Source organism: Rhinoraja longicauda, chromosome 28 (genome assembly GCF_053455715.1).
Source record: "Rhinoraja longicauda isolate Sanriku21f chromosome 28, sRhiLon1.1, whole genome shotgun sequence".
NCBI lineage: Eukaryota > Metazoa > Chordata > Chondrichthyes > Rajiformes > Arhynchobatidae > Rhinoraja > Rhinoraja longicauda.
In genome coordinates, this window is record NC_135980.1 from 1,490,423 (window position 1) to 1,506,971 (window position 16,549).

General features: G+C 43.2%; 1 protein-coding gene across 1 annotated transcript in view; it reads right to left on the reverse strand.

The window, feature by feature from the left end:
• Positions 1 to 16,549, reverse strand: part of LOC144607456 (alpha/beta hydrolase domain-containing protein 17B-like) — a 71,091-nt gene that overhangs the window by 15,212 nt on the left and 39,330 nt on the right. The window contains exon 3 of the mRNA XM_078424319.1: positions 4,358 to 4,537. Within this exon, the coding sequence (XP_078280445.1) occupies positions 4,358 to 4,537 (180 nt within the window). The remainder of the gene's footprint in view (positions 1 to 4,357; positions 4,538 to 16,549) is intronic.

Sequence of the window (16,549 nt, forward strand, 5' to 3'; positions counted from 1 at the left end):
ATTGGTGTAACCAGACATGAAGGCAGTTTCAGCCATTAACTATGCAACTGACCATATACACAATAGTTAAGTATCTCTGCAACCAAATTACCTGTCTGGGCTTGACTTCTGCAGTACACACATTTTTTTTTAAGACACATTTTCTTTAGTCAAGCATCCCATCAACCTCTGCAAGGCAAGGCTAGTTAGCAACTTTATCACCACTCTGCTGCCCTATTATGTAAAACCTGACTATGATAACGATTCCATCTGCCACTTCTTTTTTTAAACATCACCCCATGATGAATATTCTTTTGCAACTTCTGGTTCCTAGAATGATGAACAAGTCACTCATTTTAGAATACTCAGTAAATGGGGAAAGAAATTCCGACAAAAATTTCAACACAGCCTTGGAAACACAGCTTTCAATGTGTGGGAAGCTCTATCTTTGAGCTCTCATCTTCTATTTGAGTGGGAGGTGCTACAAGATACTGCAAGCTGAGAAGTGCCAAGCTGATACTCATACGGCTTCCTGCATCTCCTTCTTTTTGTTAAATGCAAGGGGCAATCACACTAATACATGTCAGGACATGGCTTGGCTCCAAAGCAGCAGTTACACTGTAAACACCGTCTCAATCTGGCACCAAGGCACAACATGGTGTTATAGAAACTGCAGAGTGCCGGGTTCTGTCCTTGGGATGAAAATTATACGGCATGTTTATTTTTAGCAAGGGTAGGTTTAACTTCACAACAATGATGTGGTAAATGCACATGATGAGCACATGCACCGCAAGTCTCAGATTACAAAGTTATCCATTATGTGGAAGGAAATCCCTAAATTTCTTCCGTATGCCCCATCCGGGTACTCACCCGTTCTCTCAATATCCCTTCCCCATTCCCCTACACCCCATCCCCTTCCACCTTTAACCCTTCGTCTGGCTTCACCTTTCACTCCTCTTCTTTCCTAAACTTACATTCCTTTGTATCTCTAGCCCTTGCCCACCCATCTGCCAAAACTCCCCTTGCTTGTATCCATCTATCTATCACTTGCCAGGAAGCTAGACACAAATTGCTGGCGTAACTCAACGGATCAGGCAGCATTTCTGGAGAAAAGGCTTTGTTCTGCCCCATCTCCCTTCCAGTTTCCCCCCACCCCATCTCAACTACAATCCGTCTGAAGGGTCCCGACCCAAAATGACACCTAACCATGATTTCTAGGGATGCCTGACCCGCTGAGTTACTCCGGCACGGAGCTTCTTCTGTAAACCAATATTTGCAGTTCTTTACGTCTCAAATACAAAAAGGCTCCAGTAGGACCATAGAGCCGAGATATTCCTAAACTTTCAGCTCTGTGCCAGCATTATCCTTATCACCCATTCATTCCAATAACGTTGCCTGTTTGGCATCTTTCCAATGTTCTGGTGCCTTTAACAATAACCGCATGGAGTAAGGACAAGAAAGAAAATCTAGCCAGCACAGCAAATAGGAAAGCCAACTAAAGCCAGCTGCTCTTTACTAACTCCATTCATCTCCAGGTTACAGAGAAAGCCCAACACCAGATATAAAGTGCACAATTTATAAGATAATTACCAATGCCAACTTTATGGAATCCATTATGCAAAATTAAAGATGGCGGGCAGTGTATCCACAGCATGATAATACGAACGGTTTTTGAACCGTTGGTATTACGGAAGTGGATGCATCAATCGAAGAATGCAACAAAAAGGTAGAAGGTAGATTCAATTAAGAAGCAGGACTGTTTCAACTGCACGATTCAGGCAAATTCACAAATATTGCTGACAACACGACTCACTTTGGAGTATTGCGTTCAGTTATGGTCACCATGCTATAGGAACGTTATTGTTAAATTGGAAAGAGTGCAGAAAAGATTTGAGGATGTTGTCAGGACTTGAAGGGCTGAGTTATGGGGGAAGGTTGGGCAGGCGAGGACTTTATTCCTTGGAGCATAGGAAGATGAGGGATAATCTTACAGAGGTGCAAATTAACATGAGGGGAATAGATAGGGTAGATGCTCAGAGTCTTTTACTCAGAGTAGGTGAATCAAGAACCAGAGGACATACAGTGCCCTCTATAATGTTTAGGACAAAGACCCATCATTTATTTATTTGCCTCTGTACTCCACAATTTCAGATTTGTAATAGAAAAAAAATCACAGGTGGTTAAAGTGCACATTGACAGATTTTATTAAAGGCCATTTTTATATATTTTGATTTCACCGTGTAGAAATTACAGCAGTGTTTATACATAGTCCTCCCCATTTCAGCACACCATAATGTTTGGGACACAGCAATGTCATGTAAATGAAAGTAGTCATGTTTAGTATTTTGTTGCATATCCTTTGCATGCAATGACTGCTTGAAGTCTGCGATTCATGGACATCACCAGTTGCTGGATGTCTTCTCTGGTGATGCTCTGCCAGGCCTGTATTGTAGCCATCTTTAGCTTATGCTTCTTTTGGGGGCTAGTCCCCATCAGTTTCCCCTTCAGCATACAAAAGGTTCAGATCGGGTGATTGACTTGACCACTCAAGAATTGACCATTTTTTAGCTTTGAAAAACTCCTTTGTTGCTTTAGCAGTACGTTTGGGATCATTGTCATTGCAGAATGAACCGCTGGCCAATGGGTTTTGAGGCACTTGTTTGAACTTGAGCAGATAGGATGTGTCTATACACTTCAGAATTCATTATGCTACTACCATCAGCAGTTGTATCATCAATGAAGATGTGAGCCAGTACCTTCAGCAGCCATACATGCCCAAGCCATAACACCCCCACCACCATGTTTCACAGATGAGGTGGTATGCTTTAGACCTTGAGCAGTTCCTTCTATCCTCCATACTTTGCTCTTGCCATCACTCTGATACAAGTTAATCTTCGTCTCATCTGTCCACAAGACCTTTTTCCAGAACTGTGGTTGCTCTTTTGAGTACTACTTGGCAAACTAACCAGGCCATCCTATTTTTGCAGCTAACCAGTGGTTTGCATCTTGCAGTGTAGCCTCTGTATTTCTGTTCATGAAGTCTTCTGCGGACAGTGGTCATTGACAAATCCACACCTGAAGAGTGTTTCTGATCTGTCGGACAGGTGTTTCGGGATTTTTCTTTATTATAGAGAGAATTCTTCTGTCATCAGCTGTGGAGCTCTTCCTTGGCCTGCCAGTCCCTTTGCGATTAGTAAGCTCATCAGTGCTCTCCTTCTTCTTAATGATGTTCCAAACACTTGATTTTGGGAAGCATAAGGTTTGGCTGAAGTCTCTAACAGTTTTATTCTTGTTTCTCAGTCTCATAATGGCTTCTTTGACTTTCATTGGCACAACTTTGGTCCTCATGTTGATAAACAGCAATAAAAGTTTCCAGGGGTGATGGAAAGACGGGAGGAAAGACTATGTGCTGAGAGCTCCCTTATACCTGCATTATCATCATATCATATCATATATATACAGCCGGAAACAGGCCTTTTCGGCCCACCAAGTCCGTGCCGCCCAGTGATCCCCGTACATTAACACTATCCTACACCCACTAGGGACAATTTTTACATTTTTACCCAGCCAATTAACCTACATACCTACATATTAAGGAGGCAATTAAACACACCTGAGCAATTACAAACACCTGTGTGAAGCCATGTGTCCCAAACATTATGATGCCCTGAAATGGGAGGACCATGTATAAACATAGCTGTAATTTCTACATGGTGAGACCAAAATGTATAAAAATACTCTTTAATAAAATCTGACAATGTGTACTTTAACCACGTGATTTTTTTCCAATACAAATCTCAAATTGTGGAGTACAGAGGCAAATAAATAAATGATGCATGTTTGTCCCAAACATTATGGAGGGCACTGCAGGTTTGAGGTGAGAGGGGAAAAAAATTAACAGGAATCTGAGAGATAACTTTTTTCACGCAGAGGGTGGTGGGTATATTGAATGAGCCGCCAGAGGAGGTAGTTGCGCAGGTACTATAACAACATTTAAAAGACATTTTGATAGCTACATGGATACGAAAAGTTTAGAGGGATACGGTCTAAAAACAGGACTAGTTGGGACTAGTGTAGATGGCGCATCTTGGGCCGAAGAGCCTGTTTCCATGCTGTGGAACTCTTGACTCTAAATGCTACGACACATTTAGAAATTTAAACAGCGAATTATCATTTTTATTTTGCTGGTCACACAACATACAATAGACTAAACCACTGACTGAATACTGATTATTTTGGTCCTATTTGAACGATTTACTCTCTACAAATGTTCCTTTCTGACTGACTGCATTTAATTTGATAGGTCGCTGCAATGGGTTTTAACAAGAGATCGTTTCAATAAACCAGCTCCTGTTGAACCATAGCAAAGTATACTTACTTGGGGAATGCATCAAAACAGTATGTTTTCTTTGTGTCTGGGAATGCCACCCGCATTCCTGAGGTCAGTGGAGAATGCAGAATAACGGCAGCACACTCATACCGGGAAGCCAGGTCTACGGTTGGAACTGTGCCAATACTCTGCCCATACAGTATGATGTTTTCAGGACTAATGCCATATCTGCAATGAATAAGAAATCAAGCATGAGTGAACATCATCATCAACCTGGTCCTATTTTAACATTGCAAATCAATGATTTTGATCTAGCATCTGTATACTAAAACTCTCGTTTGTTTGTTTGTTCCTGAACCACAGCCAAAACGGTACACGATAGCGCGCCAATTTTAGGTCCACCTTACTCACCGTCGTCCCTTTGATGCTAATGGAAGACATTTCATTGAAATCGTTGTTATATTTTTAGTTATTCACATTTTAAAGTTTAAATCCATCTCCTTGGGAGGGAGGATAAGGGGGGCTAAGGGGGATGGGGGGGGGGGAGGGAACGGGGGAAGGGGGCTGGAGGGAGGGGAGGGGGGCTGGAGGGAGGGAGGGATGGGGAGGGAGGGGGCGAGGGTGGGAGGAGAGGGTGTTGCACCAATGCAGGAGAGGTTTGGGCCCAACGGGTCTAGTCGATTTTAAATGCTGTTCGGCTTTTCACAAGTACATAAGTTATAGGAGCATAATTAGGCCATTTGGCCCATCGAGTCTACACCCCTCTCAACCTCATTCTCCTGCCTTCTCCCCATAACTCCCAACACCCTTACTGTTCAAGAATCTGTCAATCTCTACTGTAAGAATATCCATTGACTTGGCCTCCACCCTTTGGCAAAGAAATCCACAGATTTACTAAAGAAATTCTGCCTCATCTCCTTTCTAAAGCTACATCCTTTTATTCTGAGGCAATGGCCTCTGCTCCTAGACTCTCCCACTAATGAAAACATCTTGTCCACATCCACTCTATCCAAGCCTTTCACTCGGCAAGTACAGGCCCAGTGTCATCAAACGCTCACCATATGTTAACCCAATCATATGTTAACTCGCAAACCTCCTCTGGACCCTCTCCAACACCGGCACATCCTTCCTCAGATATTGGGATAAAAACTGCTCAGTTGTACGTTCTCCCCGTGACCTGCGTGGGTTTTCTCCGAGATCTTCGGTTTCCTCCCACACTCCAAAGACGTGCAGGTATGTAGGTTAATTGGCTGGGTAAATGTAAAAATTGTCCCTAGTGGGTGTAGGATAGTGTTAATGTACGGGGATCACTGGGCGGCACGGACTTGGAGGGCCGAAAAGGCCTGTTTCCGGCTGTATATATATGATATGATATGATACTCCAAATGCAGTCTAACCAGGGCCGTATAAAGCCACAGCATTACATCCCTGTTTTTATATTCTAGTCTTTTCGAAATAAATGCTGTCAATGTCTTTTCCAACATTTAATGCCTTTATTACCCGTATTTAACTCCACCAAATGTGGTCAAGTCAAGTCAAGTTTATTTGTATAGCACATTTAAAAACAACCCACGTTGACCAAAGTGCTGTACATTTGATTAGGTTCCAATAGAAAAAAAAAATGAAAACATACAGTAGCACGCAAACAGTTCACAGCGCCTCCTCAATGAGCCTCAAACGCTAGGGAGTAGAAATATGTTTTGAGCCTGGACTTAAAGGAGTCTATGGAGGGGGCAGTTCTGATCGGGAGAGGGATGCTGTTCCACAGTCTAGGAGCTGCAACCGCAAAAGCGCGGTCACCCCTGAGTTTAAGCCTAGACCGTGGGATAGTGAATAGCCCCAAGTCGGCCGATCTGAGGGACCTGGAGTTAGAGAGGGGGGTTAGAAGCTTTTTGATGTAGGGGGGGGAGTGTCCATTTAGGGCTTTATACGTGAATAGGAGGAGCTTGAAGTTGATTCTGTACCGTACAGGGAGCCAGTGGAGAGAGGCCAGAATCGGGGTGATGTGGTCCCTTTTACGGGTACCCGTCAGGAGTCTCGCTGCGGCGTTTTGGACCAGTTGCAGGCGGGACAGGGAAGATTGGCTGATCCCAGTGTATAGGGAGTTGCAGTAGTCTAGGCGGGAGGAAATGAAAGCGTGAATGATTTTTTCTGTGTCGTCGAATTTGAGGAAAGGTTTGATTTTAGCTATGGTTCGAAGTTGGAAGAAGCTGGCTTTTACCACAGCGTTGACTTGCTTATCAAATTTTAATGCAGAGTCAAATATCATGCCGAGGTTTTTGACATGCGGTTTGACTAGGCAGGATAGGCTTCCAAGACTGCCTGTTATCAATTTGATGGAGTCGGGGGGGCCGAATAGGATGACCTCAGACTTGCTCTCATTTAATTGGAGGAAGTTCTGTGCCATCCAACATTTTATGTCCTCAAGGCAGTGTGAGAGGCTGTTTAAATTTGACTGGTTGTTGGGTTTCAGGGGGAGGTAAAGCTGAGTGTCATCGGCATAGCAGTGGAAAGAAATGCCGTGCCTTTGAATGATTTGGCCAAGGGGGAGCATGTATAGAGAAAAGAGAATGGGGCCTTAAGAGAGTGGTGCTTAATATCCTTTACCACTAGTATATAAAAGATTCAGAATACAATTCAACATATGCCATAACCAAGGGTAAAACAACATATCTTTGATATAATAAAAGCTCACAGTAACAATGTATCTTCAATGGTTTCAAGATTTCATGGCAGAGCCAGTAATTACAAGTCAGTATGTTCATGCTGCTAATCTGGTAGCCAAGATGCTCCCAAAACCTGCAGAGTCTGATGTGGGACAGCTTGCAATAAGAACACCAGAGCTGCAATAAAATGCAACTAATGTTCAAATTTAACATTTAATCCAGAAAATCAAAAATCTACAAGTAATAAATCATGAGGGAAATTAATAAGGTCTTTTACCCAGGGTAGGGGGAGAAGAACCAGAGGACGGAGGTTTAAGTTGAGAGGGGAAGGATTTAATTGGAACCAGAGGAGCAACTTTTTTCACTCAGATAGTGGTGGATATTTGGAATGAGTTGCCAGAGGAGGAAGTTGAGGCAGGTACAAGAACAATATTTAAAAGGCACTTGGACAGGTACATGGATCGGAAAGGTTCAGAGGGATATGGAGCAAATACAGGCAGATAGATGGGACTAGATGACTGACACAGGACATCATGGTTGGTAGGCACGAGCTGGACCGTGCTGAATAACACCAGAGTGCAGGAAAAATAGTTAAAAATAGAAAAATTAAAAACGGATGCATATGGCCATTAATTTATCAAAACCTCAATCACAAAGGAACTTCCAATCTTTTTTCAAGATCTACTCAAATCTATATCACAAAATGTGCACATGAATGAATAAATGATATTTTATCATCACATTTACAGTGAAATGCTTTGTTTTGCATACAACCTAGACTGTACACAAGAGTCACCTGTGTGGCGCCAGGAAAGTTACAAATGTACCGAAGAGTCCTATCCACTGGCTGCCGATGCACGTAGCAGCAGCACCCACCCCAGTTGCCCCTTCGTTCGTGGCACCCCAACCCCCACCGGGCCCTCCTTTGTTCTCTCAGCCCCCCCCCCCACACCGGGTTCACCCATTGTTCTCAACAGCATGAAAGTACACCTCTGGAAACTATCTGACCAAGCAGATCCCTCTGAAATGCCATCTTGTACATGACTTCTTAAGATAAGCAACAATAGATTCTATATGCATATTCAAAGCAAAATGCTCAAATTGTTTCATTTCAAGTATTATTTACAGCGATGCCAAGAATAAAGATAAATGAGAGCTTGTCACAGATTAAAACCCAAACTTGTTGAGTTCAAAAGAATTGCAAGCATCATCCCGACTTTAATATTATATCTTAAATTTGAACAGATATTTATATAGTGTGTTTACTATCATGAATTATTTATTCATAGAACCATACAGCATGGAAACAACCATTCTGCCCAAGTCATCCATGTTAGGCACTTGGTCAGCAGCCCTCTGTGCCAAAGCTATTCAAGTGTTCACCTAGACACTAAAATGTAATCAGTGCTCCTGCTTCAACCACTCTCTCAGACAATGCATACCACTCTCTAGTTGAAGACAATACACATTTGAATCTCTTCCCCTTTATACTAAACCTGGTTTTATCCACCTCTGATAGAGTATTAAAAAAAAATCCTAGCCAATTTTTACTTTGAGGTGGAAGCCCTTCTTTCAATATCATCACTGTGGACGGAGAAACAAGGAAATGCGGATGCTGATTTATACCAGACACAAAAAATACTGGAGTAACTCAGAAGGTCAGGCAGCTTCTCTGGAGAAAATGGAGAGGCGATCTTTCAGGTTAGGATCCTTCTTCAACAGTTGAAGTAACTCTGCAGGATCGGCAGCATCTCTGGAGGAAATGGATAGGTGATGTTGAGTTGGGACCCTTCTTCTTCTCCTTCAAGAGGGTCCTGACCCAAAACGTCACCTGTCCATTTTCACCAGAGAAGCTGCTTATTAACTCGCTGAGTTGCTGCCGCATTTTTGTGTCTATATTATCATCATGGAACTCGAATATACTTGGGGAAGAGAATTGGACCGGCTGCAGAAATGAGATTGCCACTGATCTGCATGAGTCACTGATCTCTAAACTCAAAGCATTATTACCATCTAAAATACATGCTGGGAATGAAATCTCCCCACGGTAGCGCAGCGGTAGAGTTGCTGCTTTACAGCGAATGCAGCTCAGGTTCGATCCTGACTACGGGTGCTGCACTGTAAGGAGTTTTGTGCGTTCTCCCCGTGACCTGCGTGGGTTTTCTCCGAGATCTTCGGTTTCCTCCCACATTCCAAAGACGTACAGGTATGTAGGTTAATTGGCTGGGTAAATGTAAAAATTGTCCCTAGTGGGTGTAGGATAGTGTTAATGTACGGGGATCGCTGGGCGGCGCGGACTTGGTGGGCCGAAAAGGCCTGTTTCCGCGCTGTATATATATGATATGATAAGTGCAGCTCCTACAACATCGAAGCTCAACTTTGATCTGGAGCAAGCAGCCTGGTGCATAAACATCTAATCCTCCATTCTAAACATTCGCCATACAGCCATTGCACACGGCTTTAGCTGTTACTGTCAACAAAATACACAGTAAAGCACAAAGTATTTTTCAGAAGCACTATCTTAATCCATGTTCATCTAGGGCAGCAAAAATGGTAATCATAGAACATAGAATAGTTCAGTGCAAGAACAGGCCCTTCGGCCCACAAAGTCTGGGTCAAACATGACGCGAAGATCATCACTTATCTATCTACACATAACCCATATCCCTCCATATCAGAATCATATCAAAAAGTCTTAAATGGCACCAACATTGCTGCTTCAACCACTACAGCTGGGAGTGTGGGCACTCACCACCCTGTGCAAAAAAAAAACCTGTTCCACACGTCTTTAATCTTTGCCCTTCTGGTATTTGATTTTTCCATCCTGGGAAAAAGATTGTTACCGCCTACCTTATCTATGCCTCTCATAATTTTTAAATACCTCTGTCAAGTCTCCCCGCAACTTCCGGCGTGCCAAAGAAAACAATTTGTCTTCCAACCTCCCTTTGTAGTTAATCCCTCATAATCCAGGCATCATTCTGGTAATGGCCACAATGGCCCATTATGGACTCCACCTTTCCTGAGGTCATCTGTTGCCGGCCCTGTCTAGTTCTGCCCTTTCCTGCCTCCAGTGCCCTCCCTCCCCCGTCCACCTCTTTATTTCAATCTGAAGAAGGGTTCTAACCAGAAACTTCACCTATTCCTTTACTCCAAAGATGCTGTCTGACCCGCTGAGTTACTCCTGCATTTTGCATCTATCTTCGGTATAAACCAGCATCTGCAGTTCCTTCATACACCTGGGCCTTCCTGGTCCAGAAACGCTGAGGCCCTGTACAGGATAGGACAAAGCCAGCTGTACTTTTTGAGAAAGCTCTGCTCCTTCAACGTCTGCAGTAAGAAGCTGCTGATGTCCTACCAATCGGTGGTAGCCAGTGCCATCTTCTTCGCTGGCGCGTGCTGGGGCATCAGGGCAGCAACTGCGGACGCCAACAGGATTAACAAACTCATCAGGAAGGCTGGCTCCGTCCTGGGGACTGAGTTGGATTCATGGGAGGTGGTCTTGGAGGGGAGGATGCTCCTCAAACCGCGGAGCATCTTGGACAATACAGTCCACCCCCTCCATGACACACTGGTCAACCTGAGGAGCACCTTCAGCAACAGACTGGTTCCACCAAGATGCAGCACAGAATGCCATAGGAGATCCTTTTTCCCCTGTGGCTGTCAAACTGTTCAACTCCTCCTCCTTCTGTCGTAGGGTAGACTGACTCCCCTCCCGCCCCCTCCCAATCTTTGCATATCCCCAATCCTTTCCACGTGTCATTTTAATTTCATGCTTCATGTATCTTGTGTTTTATGACTGTTGGCATACCAATTGCCCTCCTGGGATAAATAAAGTTCTACTGTATCGTATTGTATGTCATTCTGATAAACCTCCTCTTTGCCCGTTCCAAAGCCTCCGCATCCTTCCTGTGTTGGGACTGTACACAATACTCCAAAATGCAGCCTAACTACAGTCCTATAAAGCTGCAAGTCAAATGGGAACATCAACACTTTCAAATTTCCTTCAAAGCCATACACCATCTTGGCCAAGGAATTACCGCCATGCCTTCATTGTAACCGGGTCAAATGGCAGAACTCTTCTGGTAAGGACACTGGACCTTGGAAAGCAGCGGACAAGGAAAGCAGTTGTTCATAGCCGACTCGACAAAGTATGCGGACGTTGCCATGATGCCCAATTAAAATTGCGATGTTGTTCAGTGCTTAGTTATCTGGATTAGCTTTGCTCCCTTTGATCAGGTATACCAACCATTGACGCAAAGAATAGCATTCAATATCCTTTCTTAGTCCTCATTTCAAGTTAGGATAGATTTGGTACTGATGTGACTTTCATAACAGCGAGCACCAATTATACCAAGTGGACATTCTCCATGGAGGTACAGTTGAAAGCAAACTAGTTCATAAGTTCGTATATGATAGGAACAAAATTAGGTAATTCAGCCCTTCAAGTCTACTCTGCCATGGCTGATCTATCTTTCCCTCTGAACACCATTCTCCTGCCTTCGCCCCATAACCTCCGACACCCACACCAATCACAAATCTATCTATCTCTGCCTTAAAAATATCCATTGTCTTGGCCTCCACAGCCTTCTGTGGCAATAATTTCTACACATTTACCACCCTCTGACTAAAGAAATTCCTCCTCATCTCCTTTCCTATGGTACATCCTTTTATTCTGAGGCTACAGCCTCTGGCTCTACTCTCCCACTAGTGGAAACATCCTCTCCACATCCACTCTATCCAGGCCTTTTCCTATTCCATAAATTTCAATGAGGTCCCCCCTCATCCGTCTAAATTTCAGCGCGTACAGGCCCAGTGCTATGAAACTCTCATCATATGTTAACTCAATCATTCCTGGGATCTAACTGGAACAATTTCAGCTGCCTTTTCTTCCTCAAATGTTTACAATACTCTTTAAAAATTATCCATTTTAGTTTAGAGGCAAAGACGACAGTTAATTTGCACACATATATATAGCACTTGGATGAATAACTATGATTATGCTCATTAACATTATGATGGTTCAGGGATTAATGCGCAACCTTTCGTAGCACATCACAGAAGAGCTTCAATTAATATCACATCTGCAAGATAGTTTGATGGATAAGCTCTAAATACAGCTAGATTATAAAAGATTAAATTGTTGGATTGGAAGCAGGAGATAAACCTACTTGTTCTTGCAAAATGTGTCAATATTTTTAGAAACAAGTTATTTTTATAGTTAAAACATAGAACAGAAGAGCACAGCACAGGAACAGGTCGTTTGGCCTACAATGTCTGTGAAGAACATGTTGTCAAGATAAGTAATCTCCTCTGCCTGCACATGATCCATACACGTGTCCATCTAAAATCCTCTGAAAAGCCACCATCATATCTGCGGCCACCACCATCCCTAGAAGTGTATTTCATGCACCCACCTCCTCCTGTGTTAAAAAAGAATTGCCCCACACATCTCCTTTAAACATTGCCCCTCTCTCCTCAAATCTATGCCTTCTTGTCTTTGTCATTTCCACCCTGGGAGAAAGGTTCTGACCGTTTACCCTATTTATGCCTCTCAATTTTAAATACTTGAACCTCAGGCATTTCAGTGAAAACAATCCAATTTATCCAATCTCTCCTTGTAGTTAAATCTCCTTGTAGTTCAGGTACCATTCTGGTAAACCTTCTCTGCATCCTTTCCAAAGCCTCCACATCCATCCTGTATTGGGGTGACCAGAACTGCACGTATAACCAAACCAAACTGACAGCTGCATCATAACTTCCTGACTATTACTCAATGCCCCGACCAATGAATGCAAACATACCATATGCCTTCTTTAAACACTCCATCTATTTGTGTTGCCACTTTCAGGGCGTTATGGACTTCGAACCCAAAACCCTCTGCACATCAATGCTGTTAAGGGTCTTACCATTAACCATATACCTTCCTACATTTGACCTCCCAATATGCAACACCTAGCACTGGCTTGAATTAAACTCCATTTGCTATTTCTCCACCCATTTTTGTAGTATCTATATCCTGCTGTACACAAAGACAACCTTCCTCACCGCAACTCCAACAATCGGTGTTATCTGCAAATTTACCAGCCAACCCATCGACGTTTATGTCAAAGCCATTTATCACAAACATGTCCCAGCACAGACTCCTGTGGAACTCCACCAGTTACAGACCGCCAGCCAGAACTACACCCTTCCACCACAACCCTCTGCCTTCTACGAGTAAGACAGTTCTGAATCCATATGACCAAGTCACCGTAAATCCCATGACTCCCTGATCTTCTGGATCAGGCACTTTATCAAATGCAGAGGGCTCCATCACCTTTGCCACCTCCTCAAAAAACACGTTCGTAATGCATGGCCTGCTGTGACAAACCCACGCCCACAGTCCCTAATTAACCCATTCTCTTCCAAATAGTAAACCCTGTCCCGAAGACTCCTCTCCAATCGTGTCACTACCTCTGACGAGAGGTTCCTAGTTTACAATTCCTTGGATTATCCCTACATCGCTTCTTAAAGGAACATTAGCTATTCTCCAGTTCTCCAGTTCTTTGCTTGCAGCTAGAGTAGTTGCAAAGATATTAGACAAAATCCTCTGCATTCTCCTCTTTAGCATCTCTTATAACCTGGGACCAGGCCCTAGAGAGTTATCCACTTCAATGCTCTTCGAGAGCCCCAACACCTTCTTGATCTCAAACTGCCCTTGCATTTTAATATCCCCTCGTTTTTAATACAGGTATAAAATACCTTGGGATTCTATTTAATCCAACCCAAAGACATTTCATGGCCCCCTCTTGGCCCTTGCATTCTTTCCTACTTGCTTTATATATCTCAAAGGCCCTGTCTGATTTCATCTACTTAAAAGTTAAATATACTTCCTTTCTCTTTTTGACTAAATTTATAATCTGTTTGGTCATCCACAGATCCCTTACCTTGCCATCCTTATCCCTCTGCCTTACTGGAACACGCTGGTCCTGAACATTCATCAAATGGCCTTTAAACACCTCCCACATGTCAGATATCGGCTTATCCTAGAACAACTGCTCCTAATTACTCTCTCTAGCTCCTGGCTAATAATGCCTTGTTCTGCCTTACTACAATTTAATACCATCCCCCAAAGTCCCGGCTTATCCCTATTCAAAACAATCTTCAAACTTGTAGTGATCACTATCCCCAAAATGGTTTGCTTCTCAGATTGGACTGTCTACATATTGTTTCAGGAAAGTCTCTTGGATACACCTTACAATTCTGCTCTGCCCAACTCTTTTGCACAAAGCAGGTCCCAGCCAATATTAGGGGAAGGTTAACGTCACGCACTACGGCAACTTTGTTGCTTTTCTATCTTTCCGTAATCTGTCGACACATCCGTTCTCATCTCCTGCTGGCTATTGGCAAGCCTACAGTACACTCCCATTAACATTTCTTATTTTTGAGCTCGATCCACATCACATCAGCGGACAAACCCTCCAGAAGGTCCTCTTAAGAGTGCTGCCATTACATTCTCCTTGATTAGTAGAGCAACTCCTCCACTGCCTTTAACCCCCTCTCTCGCACGTCTGAAACATCTCGACCCTGGAACGTTCAGCTGCCAGTCATGCCCCTCTCTCAACCGTCTCCGTAATGGCCACAATATCATCGTCCCAAACACTGATCTTGGCTCAAAGTTCATCTGCTTTATCCATGATTACTACGTGCATTGAAATAAATACGCTTCAGGCCCATTAGTTTCACCGAATGCCTTCCTTTATCCCGGTTTGTCCTTTTCTTCAAGACTTACAGGTCCTGACCTCTGCCTTTCCATCAGTCCTTCCATTTGTTGAGCAGCTGTTCTGTTCCCACTTCATTGTCACTCCAGTATAAATGCTAAACCCTCCATTGTAGCACCAGCGATCCTCCCTGCAAGAATATTGGTCCCCCTCCAGTTTAGATGCAACTCTTCCCTCTGGTTTGGTTTATTTTATTGTCATGTGTACCAAGGAACAATGGAAAGCTTTTTCTTGCCTACTAACCAGTCAGCAGAAGGACAATACACGATTACAATCAATCCATTTACAGCGATTCGATACATGATAAGGTACAGGTCATCTCTGCCACAAAAGAGATCCGAATGATCCACAATCCTGAATCCTCGCCCTCTGCACCAACTCCTGAGCCACTCATTCACCCATCCCATCTTACTTTTTCTGCCCTCACCAGCAGGTGACACAGGGAGGAATCCAGAGATTACTACACGAGGTCCAGTTTTTTAACTTTACGTTTAACTCCCTATATTCACTCCATAGGACTCGTACCAACATGCACAATGACCTCTGCAGCCGCTCAAAGACATCCAGGACCCTGGCACCAGGGAGGCAACGCATCACCCTGGAGGCTTGTGGGAGCTGCACACAGCTCCACTCTGCACTACAATCCAACAGACAACACATAACTCGGTATAGAAAGCTCTTAATCTTCCCTGTTTCATAAAGGAAAACCCAAATCTCCTTCCTTCAAATATATTGGTTATCATTTTCAAGATCATCCCTTCTACAAACATGCCCAGAATGCACATCAAATCTTTATTATTTTTATTTGAAAACCAAATTAGTCACACAGACTTTAAATTAGTCTTTCACAAGTGATACTTTGGAAATAGTAGTCGAGTTTTGCCCTTCTACGTTTTATAAGGCACCACTGTCAACCCTTTCAAAATTAATGAGTACTAGCTTTTCCAGTCTTTCCTCTTAATTAAATCCTTTGGCACTAGATGTTAGCCCCATAACCTTTCTGTATTGCTTCCAGAACTTGAATGTTTACCTTATGCTTTATTATAGGTTACTGAACAATCAGCATCCCGATTTCCTGGCCTAAAATTACAGCTTGTATTTACTCTGGAATTTCTTTCTGTTCCTTGTGTTTCAAAGGAAATTAATTTCATCAGGATCCGAATATGTAGTTTTTTGGCAACTTAAAGAATGATTTCGTTATTTCACTAATGAATATAGGGAGTTAGGCAAAAGGTTCAAACGTAAGGACCTCGGGTGTAGTGATCTCCAGGCTATGCCATGTATCAGTGAGGGTAGGAACAGCAAGAGACGACCGGTGGAAGCAAAGCTGAGGAGGTGAGACTAGGGGCATGGATTTAGATTATTTGGACCATTATCCGGACCATTATTTGGACCGAGAAGATCTTTTCTCGCACAGAGCGACCTGGACGGGAACCAATATCCTGGTGGGTGTCAATCTGCGAGTGCTAGTCAGGTGGTTTTAAATTAGATTGGCAGGTGGACTGGATCTAATGCAGTAGCGAGGCAAGATGTTGATAGAGAAATTAATGATACAAATTTCAGTTAACAGGATAGGAGCATGGCATGGACCAAGGAAAGATGGTTGGATTAAATCGTAATTATTTCAATGCTGACAATAGGGTGGCATGGTAGCACAGCGTTAGAGGCCCTGGTTCAATCCTCTGTACCACCTATTGAAATAAATCTGCTGTACTTCCTCCATGAGTCACTCTGAACGCATCAAGAAAAGAAAATAGCTCAATTGTATTCATGAGCAAGTACATTTTTCAATATCATATCATATCATCATATAT